At 44.4% G+C, this 27,296-nt stretch overlaps 1 protein-coding gene across 2 annotated transcripts in view; it reads right to left on the bottom strand.

Moving 5' to 3' along the window:
- The window catches only part of LOC139056316 (von Hippel-Lindau disease tumor suppressor-like), a 129,560-nt gene extending 104,931 nt beyond the window's left edge, over positions 1-24,629 (bottom strand). The window contains exons 1-2 of one of the 2 annotated variants that reach the window (XM_070534473.1): positions 24,494-24,629; positions 22,408-22,566 (exon numbers count right to left, since the gene is read on the bottom strand). In XM_070534473.1, the coding sequence (XP_070390574.1) occupies positions 22,408-22,566 (159 nt within the window). In that variant the 5' untranslated portion in view covers positions 24,494-24,629. Of the gene's footprint in view, positions 1-22,407; positions 22,567-24,417; positions 24,439-24,493 lie in introns of those variants that run through there. The other variant, XM_070534472.1, reaches the window with a different exon arrangement.
- Positions 24,630-27,296: the final 2,667 nt, after the last annotated feature.

Raw genomic sequence — 27,296 nt, 5'->3', positions numbered from 1 at the left:
TCTGACCGCGGGATTAATTAAGGGAGAGGGAGGATTACCTGGCATATTATACCACTATCAACTCTTCGACAGAATCGTCTAATTTTGTAAATCTTTGTTCCGACCTTTGTTTAACACAAGTAATAACGCAGCCTATGAGGGTCACATTTCCAACATTTAATGTATTAGACTTGTTGCTAACAACGGCCCCTGATGCTGTTTCCAATATTTCCTATTTATCAGGTATAAGCGATTATTCTTTACTACATGTCATGTTGAACTTCCCTGCTCAAACGTCGCATAACAATATAAAAGTAATATATGAATATGCTAAAGGAAATTACACTGCAATTAATAAAACACTTGAAAACTTCCTTGACGAATTTCTGGCTAACTTCAACGAAAGATCCGTAAATACCAATTGGCAACTTTTCAGAAACAAGCTTTGTGAATTGGTCGACTTGTATATTCCTCGAAAAAAGCTTTTAACTAACTGCCACTATCCATGGTACAACCACTCATTAAAACGTCTGGCAAACAAAATAAGGAGGCTTTTCCACAAAGCTAAGTCTTCAGGAAAGCGTGAGCACTGGTCAGCACTGAAAAAAACTGTTACCAGCTACAAGAAGTCTTTGAAGGAATCGAAGCACTACTATTTCAATGTGACGTTGCCAACGTTTTTAACAAGCAATCCAAAAAATTTTGTAGTAGTGTCAATAAACGAGAGCAGTCACTTATATCTCTCGTTGACCCTCAGTCAAACACTATTTCAAGCACTGATGTTGCCGAGATCCTTAACGAGACCTTTAGTGCCGCTTTTTCAAGTACCATAACTAACATTACTAATGTTAGAGACTATGCATGTAACATAAGCTTTCCAATGGACCCTGTCAGGTTTAACTATGACGGAATTATCAACATAATTAACAATTTGAAAATCTCCTCTTTTTGCGGGCCTGATAACATTAACACCAAAGTCCTGAAAAATACTAAAGTGTACTCCGCAATTTTTTTACTAAAGATATGTGAGCAATCGCTTGAAACAGGAGATATACCGCACGAATGGAAAGTGGCTAAAGTGATTCCACTCCATAAATCTGGCGACAGGCATTCACCCCTCAATTATCGTCCGATATCATTAACTTCCATTTCATGTAAAATCATGGAGCATATAATCTTTTCTCAATTATCTGGTTTTCTTGAATCATTTTCATTTTTTACGCCTACACAACATGGTTTCAGGAAGCAGTTTTCCTGTGAAACACAGTTATCTTTCAGCAACGACATTTATTCCATTCTTGATGAAGGTTCAGAGGTCGACGTCATCTTAGATTTTTGCAGGGCTTTCGATAAAGTATCCCATAGTCTGCTGTTGTATAAGCTTGCTTATCTTCACATCGACCCGAATGTTCTAGCATGGATTCGTTGTTTTTTATCTAACCACTCGCAGTTTGTCCATGTTAATGGTCTTCAATCATCTTCAATGCCGGTTAGGTCTGGGGTACCACAAGGATCGGTACTCAGACGCCTGTGATTCCTTGTGTACATTAATGATCTGCCTAACAATATAAAATCTTCCCTCAAACTCTTTGCAGATGATTGTATACTATACCGTGAAATTAAAAACACTAATGATGTTCACTTATTGCAAGCAGATCTTAACTGCGTTACTGACTGGTGTGCTAAATGGAAAATGGTTTTAAACACATCAAAATGCAAATCCATGCGCTTTTCACGTCAAGGCGTCTCTCCACCAGCCTCTTACAGCATCAACAATGCTTCGTTAGCCCCAGTTACCTTGCATAAATACCTCGGTGTACATCCGACATCAAATTTATCCTGGAATCAGCATATCACCTACATTACTGGAAACGCAAACCGCATGCTCGGTTACATAAAAAGAAACTTTTCTAATGCGCCCATTTCCGTCAAACTCCTACTTTATAAAACACTGGTTCGTTCGAAGCTTGAATACGCCGCGTCGATATGGGACCCTCAAGCTAAGTCACTTATATCTGTGTTGGAAGCTGTTCAGAACCGTGCCGCTCATTTTACCCTCCAAAACTATGACCGCACATCAAGTGTAACACTAATGAAAAACACTTTGTCACTGCCATTACTTTCATTGCGCAGGAAAATTTCACGACTCTGTCTTTTTTTTTAAGATCTACAACCTGAATCCTGTTTTGAAAAACGCTTTGCTCCTTTCGCCCGCCTATGTTTCATCGCGCATGGACCATCCACGCAAAGTGGGCGTTCCACTTTGTCACACTACCACTCGCTTAACTTCTTTCATTCCAACTACGTCATCCGAGTGGAATCACTTGCCAGCAGATGTGGCACTCGCCGACGATCTCGAGCATTTTAAGAATAAGTGTCTACATTTCTTCTTCATGACATGCGTGCCTTTCGTTTCGTGGTCCCTCACGAACTCTGTGTTGCTGATTTTCTAGTTTGCGTTGTTAGTTGTTTTCTTTTCTCGTTTTTTTTTTAGCCTTCCATGAATGTGCACAATTGCTGAAATCTGTGAAATCTGTAAAACTCAGTGCAGTGAGCTATGTAATGTTATGTATGCAATGCTATGCTATACTGCAATGACATGCAATGCTGTGACCCATGAATGTATTTACATTTCTTGTTATCTGTATTATTGTATGTCTTGTTCCACTCCCCTCAATAATGCCCGCAGGGCCATGAGGGTACTTGAAATAAATAAAAATAAATAAATAAATAAATATCTCGGAGGGGATTTGGGCACTTTCCTTGTCGCTGCTCGGGCGCTGTATGGACTTGTTCACTAAAATGCCAGTTCCAAGCCTGTGACCTGCAGCCAACCCTCCCTCCAAGATGGCCATTGGACGTGATCCTCCCGGCGAGCCCGGGACTTCAAGACAGAGCTAAGCCTGCTGAGTGGCCAAGGCTTCTTCAAGGGGCACTGATGAGCTTTCGAGTCCTCTTCCTCCTGGCGGTGGATGGGCTGTTATGATCGACCGTTCACCCTGTGACACCCCTCGGTCACGGCTCGCACGATTATGGCGACCGGGCCGATGGCCTCGTCAAAATGGTTCTCGACACGGATGAATTATAACCAGCGCGGGAATACCTCGTTCATGAGAGGTTTCATCAATTAGCAATAATACAGCTGTCACCTGTCAGCAGCACAAACGGGCGTGTCCAAGCCAGAGACGTGCTCAGTGCGATGATCCGGCCATCACCTCGCCGAGTACAATCGGCGTCGCCGAAAAGGGCAACCTACCTCCGGATTGGTGGGACCTGATGTCAGTGGCCTCATGACACCAAATTTGTGGGACCTGATGTCATTGGCTCCCTGGCACTGGATTGGGGAAAGCAACTAAACAATGATCACGCAAGGCATAAAAGGAGCTACGGACGGCGGGAGTGATCGGCGACTACAACTTCATAATCAACTTTTCTGTATTTCTTTGCATTTTCTTATACATATGTAAATATATACGTGTCTGTCTAACGTCCTGAATATTGGACCCAGCCTCACGTTCACTCACCCCTTCACAAGGAAAGCAGATCCCACGTCTTCGAACCCCGAGTCGCAACAGTACCGAGGATTCGGCCGCCTACGAAGCCGTCGTTTAATGAACTGTTGGGATTAACCCAGTGATAAACATCGGGGCCGCACGTTTCAGCTTCGCTGGTTAACCATCTGTACGGAGTGCTTGGGCAGTGATTTTTTTCTTTAGTTCCTTCATTTCATTCTGCCTAACTCCGAAGGAGCCTGTTCGAGGGCACTGCTTTATGATGTGGGTGGGAGCGCAGTTACGTGGTATCGCCATATTTCGCAGGGTTTATTTATCAGTCGAAAAAAAAAAATAGTATGCAATCAGTACGTCACTGAAAATACCGCAGTTAGGTGTCCCTTGGCTGTGCCTACAAATGTCTCATTGACACTTTGATAATTATGATAGTATGTCTCGATTTAGATAATTACAAATACCTAATAAATCTCAGTAACGAAAAAATTACTGGCAGCTGCTCCACTGTACCGGAAACGATATGCAGTAGGTTTTCTTCGAGCCCCCTCCGGAAAAGTCCGGAGGGGGCTCGGGCCCCGGAGCCCCGCCCCCTCGCAGTCGGTGCCCATGCTCCCGACAATCCCGATTTTCTAGTGATCCTCGTCGAATCCAAATTATCGAGTGGCTACCGTATTAGTTATCTGCAGACTCTGCAATAATGGTATGCCGCCTGAATACACAGAGTGCACAGCAAATCATTAACCATATTTATTGCAACAAGTTAAAAACGCACAAAACTCAGCACAGCATTGAGCTTGAAGCAGGCCTTCATTACATGACGGAAATTTGTGCACATGGCACCAGAAACCACTGGCGCATGCATAAGTCGGCTTGTACGGCAGTGGTTGCAAGCCAAATCATGACAATGCTACCAAAAGATGGATATGTTCTACCACATCGGCCATTCTTCTCATTTACTCTGTGTTTCTCCATATAACACAAACCAGGCCTGCCCTGGCCTTGCATCCCCAACCTCACAATCAGTGCTAGGCAGTATCGAAGACCCATGTACCTTATAGAGTATTTCGGATACTCTTTGGGTATTTTGTATGTGTATCTTGATACGTTTGGCAAGACGTGTATCAGTACCTGTATTTCTAACACATGGAAGAATGTATCGTGTACCTTCAGATACAAGATACGGCTATCGCAACATAACCGTGCGAAACTATAAACGTTGGTTGAACTCCGCTTTTCAAGCTGATACTGCTGCCACTAAGCTACCTCAATAAAACTAAAGGCAGCAACAGTCATTTGCCTTCGCACCAGAGGCCTCCAGCGAGGGCAGGCAATGAGGTCTGGGCTATTGGTGGAGCCGAGTCACGTGGTGGGCCTCGCGCTGTCTTGACAAAAACAAGCACGCGAACATCTGCGCACAGCCAACCTTTTGTTTTCTTGATTTTTGTTTTTATGCGCAAGCTAAAACTCCACAGCAGTATTTGCGCCATCGTGCAGAGGTTTCTTGTTGGCCTTCTTGTAATTACATTGCGAGCCGCTAGCTGGCCAACAACCAGAGCAAGCGACTCCAATCAATTACAAAACCGACCAGCAAAAACTGCTGACAACGCAGCGTATAAAGAAATTTCTTGTTAAGCAGCTACAGCAACCCCAATAAATTGTTCCGGAATGAAAATATTATACTCTGAACAAGAAAGACAAAAATTTTGAGCTATTAACAGACATGTCATTCAAATAAAACAAGCCGTGTCAAAGTTAAGAAATTTCCAAGCAAACATTTTTGTGGACGCGCGTTTTCTGCTACATTATATACATCTGTAACAAGAAATGTGCAAATGTATCGAAGTATCTTAATACCCCTGACACACAGGCAAAACTAAAGTCCTTTCCAGTAAACCCCTTTTGCTACTCCGAAGGACCTTTTGCAAAAAGGAGTTGCGCCGATGACACACGGCACCGCACTGAACTTCTTTAGGTAGTTCCTCAGATGAACGCCACAAGAAAAATAGCGCTGGCTGTTAAAGCCACAAGAGAGAAAACATTCTTAAAAAGCTGCGTATTTAAAGGGAAGCTGAAACACTTTTCGAAAAAAATGAGTTCTCTGCGGCATTCTACAGTTTTTAGTCCATTGAACACGAATATCTGGTTCAAAAAGGGCGGAAACAAACGCAAGCGGCTGTTTTTTCAAGAAAACGCGCACCAGCACCTCAGGGCATCGCGCGAACGCCGCTGTTGCCCGTGATTGGTCGGGGCCGCTGTGACGTCATTCGCGGCAGTCGCCGGTCGGCGCCACCGTTTCAGAGCGTAGCACGCTGTTCTGTTCTGGCTTCATAGGTGAGTTTTAAGCATTATGGAACGTTCTCGCTGTCTCGGACAGCTTGTATTTTCGCCGTACATGTTCGAACTGACAGCCGATACGGAAAACAATGGCGGCAACGGCGGCAACGACGATGATGAGTGTGCCAACAGCGAGAGCTATGTGTGCACCTTCTCGCGCGTTGGAAATCTTAGCTGGTACGTATGCTTTTTTTTTTTTTCATGTAGCTGCACGTTCTAATGACGGGAGAAAAAATGCGCTAATGTGTCACTGGGAACTTGCTGCTGGAAGAATGCCGAAGCACTAACTTCTCATTAGATTGTAAACACGGGTGCAATTCCGCGATGTCAAGCACCTTTCCGCTGCTTGTCTAAAGTCCCGTGGTTTTTTTAGTGTTGATACACGATCGCGAACATAAGTGCCACGTTTCAAAGCGCGCACATGCAGTGCTGCGAGGTACAGTCATGGAAGTTGCTTATGATACACATCCAGAGATGGCCAGAGGTATTATATGTGCAATACTCATACTATGGTTCGACGACTTTGCGATTGTGGCTCGATCAAGAATCGGTATGCGCGCTCCATGCTAGTGTTGACATAAAGATATTAGGCAGTTTTAGCACCACCGTGTGGTAAACATGATAACTGCAACCGTACGTCGAATGTCACTAGGCAAGCCTATACTCCATTTCATACCTCAGGTGCAACGCTGTGGAAGCTACGCACGAAGTCCGGTTACCAAAATTTATTACTGCGCGCGTTTCCGTCTATGGTTCGCAGCGTGCCAGCGGCGTTTGCTCGCGCGAGCATGCACGTGAAGCTGCCGCGATGGGCTGCAATTAAAGAATGCCGAAAAGAAAATTGATTTAAAAGAACGTGTTAGCAGCCGTATAAGTACACGGATTGTTTCTATGGGTAAATTCTTTTTTTTTTCATTCAGAACTGAGCTTATATATGTAAAGTTTTCTCAAAAATCGGGTCAAGAAACACCGAACTTTTTCTAAGTGCGAACGCAGCCACTGCAAGAAGTATCTCAAGCCTCCACAGCGTTGCACCTGATGTATGAAACGGAGTACAGCAATGCTAGCAACAACGCGTTTCCGCATATGTCGTAAGGCTGTCCGGCTATCGCGGAAATGGTCCGAGCACAGCACAGTTGATTTCGTCGGCACGAACTTCTCTCCTCACCGCACTGCGCTGCAAGCTTCTTGTCCTTCAGGAACCTGTGAAACATCACATCGTCTCGACCGCCTGTGTTCGCGCAGCCGAATGCTGCACAGAACGAGGGCATGTTGGGCGCCCTTGGCTGTAGGCACTCACGCAGCACAGAAGGAAAGAACAATTTACGAAAATCGCAAAAGAAAACAAACGTGAGCGGCGGCGGCGGCGGCAGATCTCTCGTAGCATCGTTCAGCAAAGCGCAGGATGGAAAGAGGCATGCCAGCACATGCCAGCACGCCGGTCCGGCAGCTCGGTCCCCGCGAATGACGTCACTCTCGCCGGTTCTCTTCTCTGGCAACCACCTCACCCGGCACTCCGGGAAGCGATGGAGGCGTGCCCGCAGGGGTGATTTAGAAAGCGATTTCCGCCCCTTATATTAACAAAACGAAGAAAAAATTTCGGAACCGTAAATTATTAGGTCTGTTCTTCCCAATCCCAGCAATTCATGGAAATTGAAAACCGTTTCAGCTTCCCTGTATTTAATTACACTTAGCTACTGTAGAACCTAAAAATTTTTTTTTCATTGTTGATGGCTAATAATGCTTAGAGTCGTTTATTTTATTCGCGTTTTTGCGTTGTTAGCAGCCATTTAACTTGGTCCAGCAACTATGTGCAGCCGGTGTTCTTGTGCGTGCTGTTTATTCTGGTGATGCCCACGTTTCCGTCGTCCTTTTTCACGTCGTTGTCGTCCCTTCCTTTGTGCGCGCAGGCATAACGCGTTTTATTCAGTATGTTATTCCAACAACTGTGGTTTCTTCTGGGTATTTCCTGCGGGCGCTGATTGTGCAGTCTGCATCTCGCGACGTGAACACACCACATGCGCGCAGCAAACGACGACGACACTGCCGGAATTCAACATGGCGGCGCTAGCGACGTTATGCGAGCGTTTGAGACTATAGCTAGAGCAAATCTTCACTATTCGACAAATTGTATTACTGCTAACAATTAAAACATTTTCGCAAGGTAAAAAGAATACCTATGGGCACCTTAGTTGTGTAGCAGGTTTCCTTCTATTGACGAGTTGTGCACGCTGTGTGCGAGTGTAACTCCTTTTCCGCTCGAAAAGTAGATGCGCGATCTCCTTTCCTGAAAAGGAACTTTGCCGTAAAGGAGATACTCATTTGTCGTGTGTCACTGCACTTGAACGCCTTTCCGGTAGATGTCCCCTTACCTAAAGGACTTTAGAGTGCCCGTGTGTCAGGGGTATAAGATACATATGGAAGGTATCGTACTGGATACAGTTATTGCGGTAGTATCTTGTATCTCTATCTCAAATACTTGTTGCCAGAGTATCTTGTATCATATCATGATACAATTACAAAGTATCTTTGTCTAGCCGTGCTCACAATACAGTGCTTTTCTCACGTTCTCTGCCTTAGTATCCCATGACATTTAATACCTGCAGGTTTTGGTGACAGTCATTGTGTGACCTGCAACCACTGCTCCTAGCTGACTGAGCCACATGTCAGCAGTTTCTGAAACCACATGGCCAACCTCCTCTGATTTCCACGGTGTAACCAGGAAACCTGCTGCAAAACCAAAGGCACACTGCACTTTCTATGTGTTTTCAATCAGACACATTAAACGGCAGTGTAATTATTTGTTGCACTCTGGAGAAATTGAGGCTCTACGTCACAATTGCAGGGTTCACAGCTATTCATCCAAGTGACTGTCACCAGGATCCCAGGAGAAATTTTGGTTACATATTACAAGCTATAAAGTAGCGTCTAGAGAAAGAGCTCTACAGCAAACGTTTTTAAAAAGGGCTTAGTGACAGCAGAGATAGAAGCAAATGAAATGCTGTAAGACCAAGGAGTTGAGCCATCCTTTCACAGCAGAGATCAAGGCAGAAAGCTGGGCTAGTTGGTGTGTCATCATTATTCAAAAGACTAGCGCAAAATAGCAGGGACAAAGACAGAGAAGACGACAGGATGAGCGCTAAACATCAACTGGTTTTTACTGCGAGCGAAGGTACATATATACATTTCGTTGGTGCATGCGCACACAGTGTTAAAACAGTACAATCACATTCTAATCAAAATGTGGCAGACTGTTCTGTAAGTACATTTTTTCTTTTTTAGACAAGGCAACTGAAGCCTTGCTGACACAGTTATCACCTTCCCTGTCAATGTGATATGCCTCACAAATCTCGCGCCCCCACCTTGTGCCTCCCCTACCAAGCACACACGTGGTGTCAAACGCCGGCACGCACCCGCATCGCATGCAGTGCATGGCCAAATGGCCGCCCCCCACTAATGAATCTACCAGCGTTCGGTGCTCTCGTAGCCGTTCATTTAGGCAGCGGCCAGTCTGCCCCACATAGCATCTACCGCATGAGAAAGGTATGCGGTATACGACCCCAACAATCCAGGGTACAAACTTGCATGCATGTTTTATGGTGCAGACCGGTCTTTTCTTCTCGTTTACGGCTTTGCACATGCGCACCAGCTTTTCGGGGGCAGTGAACATCATGTCCACGCCGCACTTCTCCCCAACTTTTCTCAGCCGGTGCGATAGCTGGTGCACGTACGGTATAGCTGCACGTTTCAGCTTCTTGCAGCTTTTTTCGGCTGCTACGCCAGGGCGTCCACCTGCTCTGATTTCTTTCAGGAGGCATTCCGCTACAGCCGTCACAATATCTTTCGGAAACTGGCGTTCTGCAACCGGAGCACTTGCATCTGCAAGCTAACCTCAATTTTATGGTGGCAGGACTTTTCGAGAGCACCACGCAGGCAATTTTTTGCAATGCCCCTCTTAACCAATTTTGAGTGAGCCAAATTAAAAAAAAAGGAAAAAAAAGGAAATTCTAGCATATAATTCGGCTCACTCAAAATTGGTTAAGAGGGGCATTGCAAAAAATTGCCTGCGTGGTGCTCTCGAAAAGTCCTGCCACCATAAAATCGAGGTTAGCTTGCAGATGCAAGTGCTCCGGTTGCAGAACGCCAGTTTCCGAAAGATATTGTGACGGCTGTGGCGGAATGCCTCCTGAAAGAAATCAGAGCAGGTGGACGCCCTGGCGTAGCAGCCGAAAAAAGCTGCAAGAAGCTGAAACGTACAGCTATACCGTACGTGCACCAGCTATCGCACCGGCTGAGAAAAGTTGAGGAGAAGTGCGGCGTGGACGTGATGTTCACTGCCCCCAAAAAGCTGGTGCGCATGTGCAAAGCCGTAAACGAGAAGAAAAAACCGGTCTGCGCCATAAAACATGCATGCAAGTTTGTACCCTGCATTGTTGGGGATGTATACCGCATACCTCTCTCATGCAGTACATGCTACGTGGGGCAGACTGGCCGCTGCCTAAATGAACGGCTACGAGAGCACCGAACGCTGGTAGATTCATTAGCGGGGGGCGGCCATTTGGCCATGCACTGTAAGCGATGCGGGTGCGTGCCGGCGTTTGACACCACATGTGTACTTGGTAGGGGAGGCACAAGGTGGGGGCGCGAGATTTGTGAGGCATATCACATTGACAGGGAACGTGATAACTGTGTCAGCACGGCTTCACTTGCCTTGTCCAAAAAAGAAAAAATGTACTTACAGAACAGTCTGCCACATTTTGATTAGAATGTGATTGTACTGTTTTAACACTGTATGCGCTTGCACCAACGAAATGTATATATGTACCTTCGCTCGCAGTAAAAACCAGTTGATGTTTAGTGCTCGTCCTGTCGTCTTCTCTGTCTTTGTCCCTGCTAGTCTGCGCTAGTCTTTTGAATAATGATTTCACAGCAGAGACCCTCTCCCACTGAAATCAAGGCAACATTTCCATCACAACCCCATTTTTTTCTCTTTCCCTTTCTGGGTGCACACTGCAATTCTGGTGGCAGCATCATGTGCTGTGTGGCCGTAGGTTTTAAGTGTTCCACTCTGAAATGCATGTATTTTGGCCGGGACCCCTTCGATTAAAGAAATTGTGAAGTTATTTTCATTTCATTCATTTGTTGTTTGAGACATACAGCTGTCTCAGGTGCTGCAGCAAAAGGCAGCATCCTTGCCTGACAAAGGCTGCAGCACCCAAGGCATGTTGACACTTTGCAGCAAACAACAGCACAACAAGTATTACAGTTTTCAAAATATGATAACATATCAAAACAATAAAGGATTCAAATCTTAATCAGAACATGTTAAAGAAAGGAAAACAAAACAATAACATAGAGGTAGACAAAGAAGTTATACAATAAAGCAGCGAAGAAAATATGTTTTAACAGATTTCTTGAACCTCAAGCTTGATTTCGAGGTTTTCAATTGTTCCAGGATCGTGGGATTATTGTTTAGTAACGTCAATATCTGAAAGTCGAATGCCTGTTTCCCATAGTTCGTGCGAGTAAGCGGTATAGAGATTGGGTCACGTCTGAGATTATACAGAGTTTCTTTGGCGGCGAAGGTCTGATTAAACTGTATGTGATCAGCTTGACGGAGACGGAACGCCTCAAGCAATAGTTTATGCAGAAACAGGTGGTCTATATGGAGTATGCCAAGCTTATCAAAAAACGGTTTAGTATGTAGTATGTGCAAGAACAGGTAGGTTACAAACTGCTCTTACGTCTCTTTTCTGCAGCCTATATAGTGACATAAGGTTAGTTTTGGTAGTGGTTCCTCAAATCAGAAGGGAATAGTGTAGAGAGTGTATTAGTGTGCAATCTGTTTAGTGTGCATAGCTGTTTCTTTAAATTCATTGGAATAAGATGATTTAACGTGTTAATCATTCCCATTGCTCTACGAATGTCGGCTCTGATGGTCTCTACATTAGGACCTAAACAGGTTTTCATTAAACCATACGCCTAAAAATTTTACGCACTTCGTATTTTCTGTAATGCGCCCCCAAAACTTTAACTCGTAGTGGCCCATCAGCTGCTTTCCTTTAGGTCTAAATATGACATACTTTGTTTTTTCGCAGTTCAGTTGTATTCTATTTGAATTTAGCCAACAGTTGAGGTCCCCCATCCATCTATTGGCAGCGTTAAATGCTTCTTGAATGTTATGATCAGACAAAAAAACGCTGGTGTCATCTACATCCAAAGTTATGCACAGTGTGTATGGGATGTTAATAATATCATTAATATAGAGAAGAAACAAAGTTGGGCCTAGGATTGAGCCCTGAGGAACACCGCAGTTTAAATCAAGAAGTTGGGACTTAGAATCTTTTAGGCAAACAAACTGCTTACGGGAGCTGAGATAGTTCTTAATTAAAGCATATGCTACACCTCTTATGCCATACCAGGGTAACTTTCAGAGCGAAATATCTTGATTAACAGAGTCAAAAGCCTTTTGGAAATCAAAAACACTCCAATAGTCTAAGTGTTCTTTTCAAAGTTCTTAATTAAGCGGTCTTTCGCATGCAAAAGTGCTTGCTCAGTAGACTTTTGTTTCTGAAACCCGAATTGTGCTGGTACTATTGCTTTGTTTTTTGTCAAGTGCCCAACTATTCTTTTATTTAAAATGCGTTTAGGGATTTTAGAAAAGATAGCAAGGACTGAGGTGGGTCTGAAATTATTGAGGTTATCTAACGCACCCCCTCATGCAGTGCCACTACTCTAGCAATTTTCATGAGCACGGGAAATTCACCAGTCGATAAGACGAGGTTGCAGATATGCGAAAGCGGGTGACATATTACTTGCGCTACACTTTTTATGGGCTTTGTACTTATTCGGTCCGCATGCGCAGTTATTCTTTGGTGTAGATATGATGTCTGCTATCTTGGCTGGGCTTGTTGGGTACAGGAATATAGTGGGCATATGAGAACATCTATTGTATGCTTCACATCGGCCTACAGGAGCATCGCTACACTGCGCAGCAGAAACCTGGAAATGCGAGTTAAATTTGTTGCCTAGGCATTCCCCTGATAATGTTATCCCGTCGATAACTATTGACTGAGGACAGTTCGCTTTGTTGCCCGTCATTAATTCTCGAAAAGTTTTCCAAAGCAGTGAAGGATTGTTTGCAGCCGCAGTAAACTTATTCTGATAGTACTCGAATTTAGCTTTCTTCATTTTAGAGTTTGTTTTATTCCGAAGCTGCTTGTAGGCTTGCAGGACGTGTGGATCTTTCGATTTAATTAATGTTCCAAATAACTTTTTACGGCATTCAATTTCTTTATATAGTTCGTAGGAGACCTAAGGCTTTTTAATTTTAACGCGACAGCGTTAAGGAGCTCGTGTCGCAGAAAAGCCGGTGTCATCGGCGTCGGTGTCGGCGTTGGCGTCCGCGGCGTTAGCCATGAGCGATAAATCCCAGCAGGCACTTCATGATTAAAAAACAACTTGCAAGATGGGCTGGGTGGGAATCGAACCAGGGTCTCCGGAGTGTGAGACGGAGACGTTACCACTGAGCCAAGAGCTCGATGCTTCAAAGCGGTAGAAATGCGCCTCTAGTGAACGCGGTGTTGCCTTAGAAACGAGCTGTTTCGAAGGGCTCAGGCGTGCGTCGCTTGCTCAGGCGCACATTTCGTTGTCGCGCCGAATGCTGCGTTGCTCGACGCTCACCGCATCCTATGCGGGGCGCGTAGTCGCTGCGCCGTAGCCCATGGTCTTACACCCCTTGGCGGGTCGACGGGAACGCTCTCGCGTTCCACTCTTGAAGGCGAAGCTTAAGCGTCCTCCAATTTTTTCGGTGCGTTTTGCGCGTTTCTAGTGGGAAACAAGCATCGTAAATTTCTTTAAAGAGTGCTAAAAACTTGCTGTAAGCCTGGTCAACATTTTGTTCTCTCTCTATTACACTCCAATCAGTGTTAGTTACAAGCTCCTGGAACTTTGTGATGTTAGTGTCACTTATTTTTCTACTTGCTCTAGTTTCTTTCCCATTCTGCAAAACACTACGATGGTTAGAGCGCGGTATGATGCAAAAGATTGGTAAGTAGTCACTGATGTCGCTAGACGCAGGCACGTACCCAGGGGGGGGCCCGGGGGGGCCCGGGCCCCCCCCGAAATCAAGTGACATACCCCCCCCCCCTCCCCACCCACGCCACCACTCCTCACACATTCTTAAAGCGCCACCAGATCAATGTTGAGACTTGACAGTTGTTCATCGACAGCTGTTCATGACAGCTGTTCATGCTGCCTTTTTCACTCCTTTTAGACCGCGGTAGTTATCGGCACCTCTTGTAATGTGAAGACAGGTTTCTCATAGATTCCGCACCCACGCCTCGAGATGCGTTCAGTTGTCACCAACTATTCAACCGTCACGCGCATAGCTGTTGCTTTTGTTAGTTCAGCCTTCTTTGTTTAGGCTGATCCTGGGACCAGGAGAGAGATGCGGCTGTTACTCAGCTGGTCTGTACTCTCATGGAACGAGTTGCGGCCGGAGAAAACGCCAATTGCGTTTAACTTTTCCCTTTGCTTCATTATTTTCTTGAGTTACGGCTCGCCGCGACGCTGGCAGATGCCCGGAACCATCTACACGTGATATGGGTTAGATAAGGTGGGAAATAAAATAATGTGAAAGAACGTCCATCACGAAACCATGCAATAACCCTTAAACCCATAAGCAAGGTGACTGTCGCCCGTTACCTCGTCTGTTTTTCCCTAACTGTATAGCACTTTTCGTGCAAAATTGGCAACTTGAAACAAAAATCGCAAGGAGTTGAGAAATTAAGCGATATACTAAGGGAGAGAGCCAAGGTGACAACCAAACTGCAAGCAAAAGTGAATAATAAAAAAGTTAAGCGTTGTTTATGAGACTATTTATGGATCAACATCTTTTTATTGAAAAAGGAAGTAGAGAAAACGCCGCCGGAAGTGGAGAACAATTACTTGTTTTGAATGACGCTTCTACAGTTATCGGTCGAACCGCCTCACGTAGCCACTTCTCTGCTGTGCTTATGTGGGTGTTTTTCTAACCTTTCGCGGTGAGCGCAGTACGCCTAGAATCACAGAGTCCTGCACTCTACGCGGTTGTATGGGAGGGGCGGCCGCACAGCTTTACGAACGCGGCCTGAAATCAGTAAAAAAGAAACCTGTCATAGGACAAACCATGATGTATGCACTAAAAGATAAAAAGGGGGGATATCATCAGCAATCTCGAAGATATAGTAAAAGCAGCGGAAAAATTCTAAGCTGACCTGTATACAGTACCAAGAGGAGTCACGATACCTCACTTAGAAACAGTAATGAACAGGATACAGAAACTCCTATTTGACAGAAACCAGATTTGAAACCCACAGAAACCCACATTTGACAGCTTCTCCAGAGTATAAACACCTGGCATTTCCCTGGCATAGCGAATCTTGTTACACAAAGATGCTTGAGGTCTGCCTCACCAAATTACGCTGCCGCATTCCCTCCCTAAATTTCTATTTATACAGGTCGGGTTTGGTTCCCTCTCCCCTTTGTTCTTTTTGTGAGGAGGAGGAGACGATACAGCACTTTCTTCTATCTTGCAGCAGCATTGCTGCCTTAAGAAAAAGATTGTTGGAGATACCTTTTCGAAGAATTGGCCTGGACTTGACAGAACCTGCAATTCTTTCGTTCGGGGAGTCCACTTTGGGATTCAGCCACAGGGATGCATGCTTCGCTGTCCAAACATTCCTTATAGAATCTAAACGGCCCTGCTAAATTCTATTTTTTATTACTTTTAAATTAATTATTCCTCATTCAACAGCACCTTCCTGATTTTATTTTAGCCGGTAATTCAACCCTATTCAATGCTATTCGCATAGATATTAGGAAATTTATGCTCTATATTATTTTGGAATAATCCACCCATTTCTTGGCCAATCCCCCGTCGTGGTTAGGAGCCACACGTGACACAGGCTACAACAACAACAACAACAACAACAGCAACAAAGGAACGAGAGATCAGGATCACCAGTCGGCCACTAGAGACTGTGAAGGAGCACGTTTACCTAGGTCAATTAATCACAGGCAACCCTGATCATGAGAAGGAAATTCACAGAAGAATAAAAATAGGTTGGATCGCATACGGCAGACATTGGCAGCTCCTGACTGGAAGCTTACCATTATTATTGAAAAGTAAGGTTGCAATCAGTGCATTTTGCCAGTGCTGACATATGGGGCAGAGACTTGAGAGCAAGTTAAGGACCGCGCAAAGAGCGATCGAATGAAGATTGCTAGGCATAACGTTAAGAGAGAGAAAGAGCGGTTTGGATCAGAGAGCGAACGGGTATAGACGATATTCTAATTGACATCAAGAGGAAAAAATGTAGCTGGGCAGGTCATGTAATGCGCCGGTTAGATAACCGTTGGACCATTAGGGTTACAGAATGGTTACCAAGAGAAGGAAAAGGCAATCGAGGACGACAAAAGACTAGACGGAGCGATGAAATTAGGAAATTCGCGGGCGCTAGTTGGAATCGGTTGGCGCAGGACAGGGGTAATTGGAGATCGCATTGCAGGGAGAGGCCTTCGTCCTGCAGTGGACATAAAACAGGCTGATGATGATGATGGTGTGTGGTGGTGGTGATGATGATGAAGGTGGTGGGCCCCCCCCGAAAAAAAATCCTGGGTACGTGCCTGGCTAGATGATATGCCTGAGACCATTTCATCACTTAAATGGTTCGTTATACACAAGTCTAACAGTGTACTTCTTTAGACATTAATTCTTGTTGGCGCCTCGATTAAGCTCCGACAGCCATAAGAGTGAATAACATCTAGTAGATCATATTTATGAGTTTTCAAGAAGGAGCTCAGTATTAAAGTCACCAATGAGCAACACTGGCACTTTCAACAACAAGCTGTGCTCCAGGATCTTTTCAACAATTTGCAAAAAAATATTTACACTACCTGCAGGTGGATGGTACAGGACAGCAAGAAGCAGGCCGTCACACTGAACCACAAGTGATTCGCAATCATCGTTAACCATACTGCACTCTTTCAACTCGTTGTACAATACGTCATTTAATTGTAACAGTGGTTTAACATATAGCGATACTCACACCCTAGATGTCCTTCTCAATCTTTCATATGTACTATTACTGTCTATGCAATACTGGAACAGTGGGGGCAGGCAGTGGCATCTTGCGATTCTTTGTTCTAACATATTATAAACATTTTTGTTCCACGTGAAAGAAAAGTGCAACAGTTTTGATGTTACTGCCCACGTCTTTATGGCAGTAGTAGAGTAGAATGTTGAAGGTTGCTGCCACTTGATTGTGCCAGCAGTACTGCTTCTCACACATATGTACCTCTGGTACACCGCAACTGGCAATACATATTTAGACAGATATCCTTACCGTTGTAAATTCTTATTTAGTCATGCAAATAGCAAGGTAAACTGATAGAAGGCAATGTGGTACGACCTGCTGTATGTGTTGAACACAGCGTGAAGGACGCAGTTACACTAGCAGGGGTCAGATTTGACATTGAAGTAGTTAGTGAAGCCAGAACTGCAGGAAAATTTTGGCCAAATTAGCTGTCCAGTCGCGCAGAGCGAACCGTGCAGGCATTCAGTGGGGAAGCCCCTCGTGGCCACACATTCTGGACACACCTAATACTAGTGTCTCTGCTTGCAGGCCAGCAACAGTTATGAAAAGATACACTAGTAAAAAGAATAAGCTTAGCTACAAGAGTACCATATTTACTCGCATAATTATAGCACTTTTTTTGTCAGAAAAATTGACGAAAATTCTGGGGTGTGAGAATTACATGGGTTAAATTTCCTGCGAAAATAAAACTTTTTTTTTCATCCCTCAAGCTGCGGGATGACAACAGGTCAACAAATAGGCGGCTGCCGCTGTAACAGTGTGGGACACCAAAACAAAAATGGTGGCCGGCGGAACAAGCCGAACACAATTTGTTTTGATTCTCGTGTGTACACTACGTACATTGAAACAGTTTCTTCCGTATCAGTAATGAATAATATCGTTACTATCAGCAAGTCTGCGGCAATAACCTAGCCATGACCACTTTGAGGGGACAGAAACAGAGATGGGCGCGCTTAGCGGCCAGTGACATAGAAACACATGGCGGGCATGCTGCGGAAACTGCGGCATTTATCTTCACTATTATCTTAATAGGGCCCGCTTCCGCTGTGGGTGGGCGAATACCTTAGCTGTGCTACAAGCGTCGGCGTATGAATAGGGTACACTTCTAACGTATCAGTGTAAACGTGGCTGCTATTGTTGCCACTCATGATTTGTTGCGTGCAGATGAGAAGAATCGAAAAGTGCCTTTTTTGTTGTTGACCACAACCGTTATAATACTTACAAATAATAAAGCCAAGGCAAGTTTGGTTGTAGCTTCACGGAAGGAATGAAATGGAGCATCTGCTTAAGAATGTTCGGTGCATGCAGACCGCTTGGCATGCCTTGAAGAGTCATTCGTGTAGCATTCGAGAGTGCAATCATCATTGGCTAGACTTGGCACATGACATATTGCTGTGGCAAGTTCGGGGTGCATTCATTACACGGGAAAGAAAAAAATTGAATTTTGATGACAAAATTCAGGGGTGCGATCATAATGCAACTAAATACAGTAAATTACCTTTTTACAATGCCAAAAAAGGCCACTGTTACCAAGGGGTGACACTTCATATGCCTGGAAAGACATTACAACAAAAAAACTGGTGGCGATACTGTCTCACACCAGCTCCCTCTGACATCAGAGATTTTTAAGGTGTCCGCTAGGGCCCAGTTAATATCTGATCAGTACAGATGGGCTACATTTTACTGTAAAGCAGCAAAACACTAAACTTGGCAAGTTTTGAGAAACCTTATGCTGCTGATAGCATTAATGAGAGGGTGGCAAGTCTTGTTCTGAAACTTAATAGGAGGTACAAATTGAAGGTCGTACAGGTCTACGCCCCTACATCCAGTCATGATGACCAGGAAGTCGAACGCTTCTATGAAGACGTGGAATCGGCGATGGGTAAAGTCAAAACAAAACACACTATACTAATGGGCGACTTCAATGCCAGGGTACGCAAGAAGCAGGCTGGAGACAAGTCACTGGGGGAATATGGCATAGGCACTAGGAATAGCAGGGGCGAGTTATTAGTGGACTTTGCGGAACAGAATAATATGTGGATAATGAATACCTTCTTCCGCAAGCGCGACAGCCGAAAGTGGACGTGGAGAAGCCCGAATGGCGAGACTAGAAATGAAACAGACTTTATACTCTGCGCTGAACCCGGCATTATAAAAGATGTGGACATGCTCAGCAAGATGCGCTGCAGTGACCATTGGATGGTAAGAGCTCGAATTAACCTAGACCTGAGGAGCGAACGGAAGAAATTGGTACATAAGAAGCCGATCAATGAGTTAGAGGTAAGAGGGAAAATAGAGGAATTCCACAGCAGGATACAGAACAGGTATTCGGCTTTAATTCAGGAAGAGGACCTTAGTGTTGAAGCAATGAACAACAATCTTGTGGGCATCATTGAGGAGTGCAATAGAAGTCGGTGGTAACTCCGTTATACAGGATACCAGTAAGCTATTGCAGGAGACGAAAGATCTGATCAAGAAACGCCAATGTATAAAAGCCTCTAACCCTACAGCTAGAATAGAACTGGCAGAACTTTCCGAGTTAATCAACAAGCGTATGACAGCTGACATAAGGAAGTATACTATGGATAGAATTGAACATGCTCTCAGGAACGGAGGAAGCCTAAAAGCAGTGAAGAAGAAACTAGGAATTGGTAAGAATCAGATGTATGCGTTAAGAGACAAAGCCGGCAATATCATTACTAATATGGATGAGATAGTTCAAGTGGCTGAGGAGTTCTATAGAGATTTATACAGTACCACTGGCACCCACGATGGTAATGGACGAGAGAATAGTCTAGAGGAATTCGAAATCCCACAAGTAACACCGGAGGAGGTAAAGAAAGCCTTGGGAGCTATGCAAAGGGGGAAGGCAGCTGGGGAGGATCAGGTGACAGCAGATTTGTTGAAGGATGGTGGGCAGATTGTTCTAGAAAAACTGGCCACTCTGTATACGCAATGCCTCATGACCTCGAGCGTACCGGAATCTTGTAAGAACACTAACATAATCCTAATCCATAAGAAAGGGGACACCAAAGACTAGAAAGATTATAGACCAATCAGCTTACTGTCTGTTGCCTACAAAGTATTTACTAAGGTAATCGAAAATAGAATCAGGAACACCTTCGACTTCCGTTAACCAAAGGATCAGGCAGGATTCCGTAAAGGCTACTCAACAATAGACCATATTCACGCTATCAATCAGGTGATAGAGAAATGTGCGGAATATAACCAACGCTTACATATAGCTTTCATTGATTACAAGACAGCGTTTGATTCAGTCAAAACCTCAGCAGTCATGCAGGCACTATGGAATCAGGGTGTAGACGAGCCATATGTAAAAATACTGAAAGATATCTATAGCGGCTCCACAGCCACCATAGTCCTCCATGAAGAAAGGAACAAAATCCCAATAAAGAAAGGCGTCAGGCAGGGAGGTACGATCTCTCCAATGCTATTTACAGCGTGTTTACAGGAGGTATTCAGAGACCTGGATTGGGAAGAATTGGGGATAACAGTTAATGGAGAAAACCTTAGTAACTTGCGATTCGCTGATGATATTGCCTTGCTTAGCAACTCAGGGGACCAACTGCAATGCATGCTCACTGACCTGGAGAGGCAAAGCCGAAGGGTGGGTCTAAAAATTAATCTGCAGCAAACTAAAGTAATGTTTAACAGCCTCGGAAGAGAACAGCAGTTTATGATAGGTAGCGAGGCACTGGAACTGGTAAAGGAATACATCTACTTAGGGCAGGTAGTGACCGCAGATCCGGATTATTAGACTGAAATAATCAGAAGAATAAGAATGGGCTGGGGTGCGTTTGGCAGGCATTCTCAGATCATGAATAGCAGGTTGCCATTATCCCTCAAGAGAAAAGTGGATAACAGCTGTGTCTTACCAGTACTCACGTACGGGGCAGAAACCTGGAGGCTTACGAAAAGGGTTCTACTTAAATTGAGGACAACGCAACAAGCAATGGAAAGAAGAATGATGGGTGTAACAGTAAGGGATAAGAAAAGAGCAGATTGAGTGAGGGAAAAAACACGAGTTAATGACATCTTAGTTGAAATCAAGAAAAAGAAATGGGCATGGGCAGGACATGTAATGAGGAGGGAAGATTACCGAAGTCATTAAGGGTTACGGACTCGATTCCGAGAGAAGGGAAGCGTAGCAGGGGTCGGCAGAAAGTTAGGTGGGCGGACGAGATTAAGAAGTTTGCAGGGACGACATGGCCACAATTAGTACATGACGGGGGTAGCTGGAGAAGTATGGGAGAGGCCTTTGCCCTGCAGTGGGCGTAACCAGGCTGATGATAATGATGATGATGATTATGACGAAATAGCCCAAAATGTTTGAAAATATGTTGACATCCAAGACATCACACAGGCATACCAGCACTGGGGTTTCAGTGCAACATTCAAAGAATTGGAGTTTGCACTTTATTTTCTTCTAGTAATGAGCCTCTTACAGTCACATTAAATAAAATAGATTTTTCAAGGAGTACTTTATCAGTCCTATCTGATTTAGTGATTCTATTTAGTATCCCTTAAAGCAGGAACAGCACGGAACATTCATATGATGTCTCTGCAGCGTAGCATTTACCAGCATACAGACATCTATATGATGCTGCACAGTGACCCGGCTTTTATCATGGCACATCACATGAACGCATTTTGCCAGGAATAACAGGGACAACAGCAATGCTGCAGATGAAACAGTCTTTTGGGTAGCTCCAAATTTCATGCACACAACTTAATAAACACTGCACTTATTGAATACCATAGATAAAGTCTAAATCGAAAGCCACACTCAGGTAAACCTAAAGCACACGTCAGTGCAGATAGCAGTTTCAGTGTTGCCTACCCTAGCTGATCCTGTTGCGAGATGCACACACCCACACATGTAACAACAGCGCAATGTGACTTGGCAAGCAGTACCCTTTTTCTTTAACCGAGCAGCCATGCAAATACTAAACCTACCCAAGGCACTTTATTTTAGGTGGGTTACTGTGGAAGCAGTTTTTGCAGGAAACAGAACATTTTGATACACAACATAAAAATCAGGGAAGCACAGGAATTCACAAAAGATAATGTCAAGCACTTGTAACATGAAGCAGTTTAAAAGCTGCTTCATGCTACAACAATAGACGAGTCCTTGTGTGTTGTAAGGGTTAAATATCAGCCCACAGTTTAGTTTTTCCAAATAATCTATAAGGATTGCAAAAGCCCCAGATTCAGTGCCAACAAGGAAACATGAATAGGAACTAAATGACTGGGCAACATCGGATGCATCAAAGCACCTATCTGGCACCTAAAAGAGGTCCGGTGCTGGTCCCACCACGTTGGTGCTATCATTGGTCCTATAAACTACACAGGTGCTGCAAACAATAACCAACATCAGATATTAACAACACTAGGAGCAGAGCACATTTTCAGTTTTTCCCATATACCTGATTTGGCCCAAGGCTCTTGTACTTGATGCGCAGGCCTTCATAGTTGAGCCAGATGACATCCACGTGGCGGTTTGTCTTGTTCACAAAACGCACATACGATGGACACAGCGATGGGCCCGAGACCAGGCGGCGCACCTGACCTCGATCGTCACACATCTGTAGAGTAAGGAGGCACCAGTCATGACCATTAGGCATGGCTGATGAGGAGTTGCCAGTGCTTTTATAAACTTCCCAAGCTCTTTCTCAGTAGTTCCGTGCAGCAGGGCCCACACTGCGAGATCTGCAAATGTAGATGCTTGTGCGGGCATCAAGGTGTGGATGGATACCTTTAGATGCGCTTTCCCTCGCAATTGGTTGAGGTGCCTGTAGATTCCACGGTGCTGCACAGAACTACCGAAAGTACAAGCTATGAGGGAACCCACAGTGAACAAGGGCACCCTATTTACAGCTACACTAAAACTTCACATTATTCAGAGCACTACAAGCATAGTGTGAAAGATGTTCGCTAAGCTCCCACTTGAGCCAAGTTTTTTTTCTCCACTTCATTTCCCTTTTCGTTATTAGTTTTGCATTTTAATTAAACATTAAATTTCCCCATTTTTTTTCTGGCTTCATTGTCAGTTTGCTTCATATGGTTGTAACCAACAAAAAAGTTGAACCCCTCAGATCACCTTTTCCTTTTCCCTTTAGACCTTAACCAGAGCCAAAAAAGAAAGTTTGTTAACTGAAACTTGCATAATTACCGCCTTTTATTAAAGTTCAGCATGTGCAGCATATTCAAATGAAACCTGACATAGTTACCGACTACTTCATTACGAATTCAGGGACATATCATGGCCTACACAACCACGTAAAGAACAAAACAAAAGAAGCTTATCTTGTTCTCAATATGTTCTTTCATCAAAATGTTTGTCGCAAATTAACTGCATATTTTCGGGCCTTGTGCATCACCTTTCCTGGCACAACAGCTTGCTAAACAGATCTAAGTCTGCTTTTCCTTCCCGCAGTTACCGCCTGAGGGGTTAATATTTGTTCAGCTGTAGCGCACACATCACAGCGAGACAGCTGAATGTTACGACAAGGATCAAACTCACAACCTAGTGCTCGGCAGCAAAGCACCTTTGAAATAGAAATGCTGCACTGAGACTGCCTGTTTCAGACACAAAAATTTTCAAAGCTCTTATTCTGCAGTTCATAACCTTCGGCAATCTTACTGTCAGTGCTCATGGTGATCTACCAGCAGACATCTTTGAAAGCTTCAGGTGTGTGGCAGTACTAATACTGGAAGTGCTGGGCTAGCATTTCCAGTAAAAGATCAAGAATTACACACGTTTTCGTGTACTTGTCACTTCTCTGTACAACTAAGGAACTAACACATGTTCTCACATGATGGAGAAAATTTGTTAGCTCATTGCAGCTCAAAGCAGTCTTTTTTTCGTATTTCACATGATGGAAATTCCTGGAATGCAAAAAGGCAATTTTGCCGTTAACGTGACTAAAAACTGACACACCAACATTGGTATACAATGACCAACTGGAACAGAACGACTCCTGAAAGAGCACTGCAACTGTTACGCAGTACTTAACCCCATGTTCTAGAATATGCAACGAACTTGCAATTGCAGCTATTCTAATATACAAAGTCTTAAGTTTCAAGTGTTTCTTGCAAGAAAAGTTATTCAAGGAAGCTACATGTACTATTCCGCACACAGTGGGGCAGCCTCTTCATCTGGGTTTCCTGTTGCATCAAACCAATCGTCACCGCCAAATGAAGCGAAACGAAGGATGTTCAATGAGGAATGCGCTCGTGCTGAGCGCATTTATCCCCGCAACGCACCTTGACGCATGATGCATAACAAAAACAATAAACGCTGCTACATGCGGGCCTGTTTGATTCCATGCAATGCGGCCGTAACTAAGTTTCGACCTCTTTGACAGCGCAGAGGCTACGCTCTTCGAGCCTAGTAAAAGGGTCAAAAGTGGCATCGAGGAATAAGTTACCCTCACCGCCATGAAGCACAGATCTGCGTCATATAATAAAGAACCAAATTCTCTGCGTTAGCAATCGGTTTACGATACTCACGGCACCCAAAGATAATCGGCTCTTGTAACACTCGCCGCACGCGACGACAGCGCACCTAGACTACATAGGCACCCGGGCTATTTTAGCTCCATCGTGAAACCACAGAACACCTATTAGCCCCGAGAACGAACACGAGCGGCGCTGCGAGCGCCGCTCGCGTGACGTCAGGGCAATGACTCGCGCCTGTCGTCTGCTACAGTTCGTGCTTTGTACGGGCGCTTTCTGCGGTGTTTTCGTTTGTTCGCCCTCGTTCTCTCTGCTTGTATACTTATGGTGGTCGTCTCAAATATATTTTTATGACGTCTTCCTTTGCGAACATTTATTCAAAGAGCTAATTTCTTAGACAACAATGCAGCTCTCGAAGGCAACGCTACAGTGCCAGCCGAAGCGACGCAGACCAGCCCATTGCGGGTTTTTCATACGCGGATAGACAATCGCAAAAGCATAGCCTATAGGAATCAATTTATGATACCATACCTGCCGCGGTGTAACAAGTATGTCACAAAGCTGGCTATATATGACCTCTACAGCAGTTACGTTGATTTTATTCCGCTAAAACAGGTTTGCTCACGACGAGTAGTTCATGGTATAATATCGAATTTTTGCATCTCCTCACAGAAACGCTCGGCAGTAGCACGGTGACTTAACTAATACTGGAGCTTAGATTCTACACGCCTCACTTGCTTCTTTAACTGCTTGTCATCATTAGGCGGTTCTTCACGTGTTTATTTTTTTTAAGCGGCGGAAATTTGAAGTAAAGTTAATGAAGGCTTACAGCTATTTACAGAGTACAAATAGGAATGTACCAATATATATTCCCTTTTCCGTGCTACACGTTCAACTCACCTCTTTAGAGCGCGTTTGTTAATGATTAATAATGCATGTTATGTTCCTCTTTTTTTGTCTATGTTACCAAGTGTATATCATTTGTTTATTTCAATGCCGCAGTGTGTTTTGCATTGTTATCGTGGAAATATTTCACTGTGCTTTCATATATTGTATAACTGCAATGTTTTATGGCCACTATATAGATGTAATTTATATGGCGCTTGATGTGTTACCCCATGCAGCCATATTTGTACCTAAGAGGGTGAGATTACCTCAAGCCGCGTCTGTGCGGCTTTTTTCCCTCATCCACCTCCATTTACCACTCCTCTGTACATGTGTGTGTGTAAATGGAAATTAATCAAATCAAATCAAACTCACTTGAGAAATTTACTGGTGCTTGTTGCTTGAGGCATATACATGACGAATCTGTTTGGCAAACTGACACAGGCTGCTCGGCCCAATTTTTTTAGTGAAGTATGCCTGCTGGACCACATAGCTGCAGCCAGAAAGCAGTCGAAGCGTCAATGACTAGTAGTATGGGACATATTGAAGATATCGAAATTCCCCCTGTGGAGGGTCAGAAATCGAGTGAAAGTATATGCAAGGCTTGTGGTGCTTTCTTTATGAATGTTTGCGATTGGATTGGAGCAAACTTAAATTAGCCTGCAAGGTTCTCTTTTAAGTACCGACGAAGCGAATAGTTATCCGTTTGTATAATTAAATAACGCTGGATCGAGACATGGTGAAACAAAAGGTGCTTGAATTTTCCTTTTGTAGGCAATCTAAGCTGCGTAGTAGTAGCTCGAGAATACTTTAGCCATTCCAGTTGGCACTGTAAAAAAATGCTTTATGGTTTTAATTCGAAGTTGAAGTGAACTGATGGGTTTCGCGAACATAGCGTGCCTCGCCATACGGACAGTCGATTGCTACCGTTACGTGATCAGGGGTGTGCCATATTGTCGATAAAGGCTACTGAGGGCCACTATGATACATTTCATCACTTTCAATTGAGTGGCTGTCGATCTAAACAACGAAACTTTTCTCTCAGGTGATTGCTACTATGGTGTTTGTGAATTAACTATGTAAATACTCTACATGACACGCCGTCGTGTTAGCAGCCATGAGCAATTCGTTTTTTGGAGGCCTGTTTAAGAGGAGGATGAAAGTAGCAGCAAACATTTTCATAAGAAATGCGCGCCTAACTATTTTTTTACGCATTAATGAATGGCCATATTTGAATAGAACAACACACCAGAGTAATAGGAATCATGATGACAGCTTCGCTGGGCAGTGTCTTTCTAACATCGGATAACATGTTGACGCCAATTACCAAATTTTTCTTCCACGTAAAATGCAATACCTCTCATAGCTAAATACTAAAGGAATGTTAAGTGTTTAGCGAAGCATCATACACAACTTCGCGCGTTGAATTTGCAGATATTCTTTTTTCAGTCAAAATTTACCGATAGACACGGCGCATATATGCATTGCAAAAACTTGTAGACCCCTTTAACGCTACTTAGCTTGCGATATCCAAGTCGCAAAGTTTCTCGACTCACACGCTTTTGAAGAAGAAACTGTGGTTAAGGTATTGCAGCTGAAAGAAGCCGACTTATTCTTCAATACGTACGGCTCGAGCCACCTATACCCCAAGCATACACGAAGGGAACGAGCGCGCGCGGCAGCCGAGCGAGCCGGAGCGAGCGGCGTCCTGGCCGTGACGTCACTCGCGAGAGGGCGCCATTCCTCTTTCTCGGGGCTAATAGTGAAACCCCCAGTTGCACTTGTCAGTTGAGCGTGCGTCTATTTGTCGTACAAAAATCCCTCACGTGACCTGATCCTAGGCGTCTAGGGACAGCCAACGTTCTCACTTCAGTTTCGCAGCTCCCTATGCGAGGCCGACGTGGCCGAAACGGGTGTCACTGAAACTACCAGCGCTGCAGTCGCGTCTTTCGTCATGCGCCGCGCGTCGTCT

The sequence above is a fragment of the Dermacentor albipictus genome, chromosome 2 (assembly GCF_038994185.2).
Source record: "Dermacentor albipictus isolate Rhodes 1998 colony chromosome 2, USDA_Dalb.pri_finalv2, whole genome shotgun sequence".
In the NCBI taxonomy this organism is placed as follows: Eukaryota; Metazoa; Arthropoda; class Arachnida; order Ixodida; family Ixodidae; genus Dermacentor; species Dermacentor albipictus.
The sequence above is the reverse complement of the archived record's forward strand: the minus strand, read 5'-3'. Positions and strand labels throughout refer to the sequence as shown.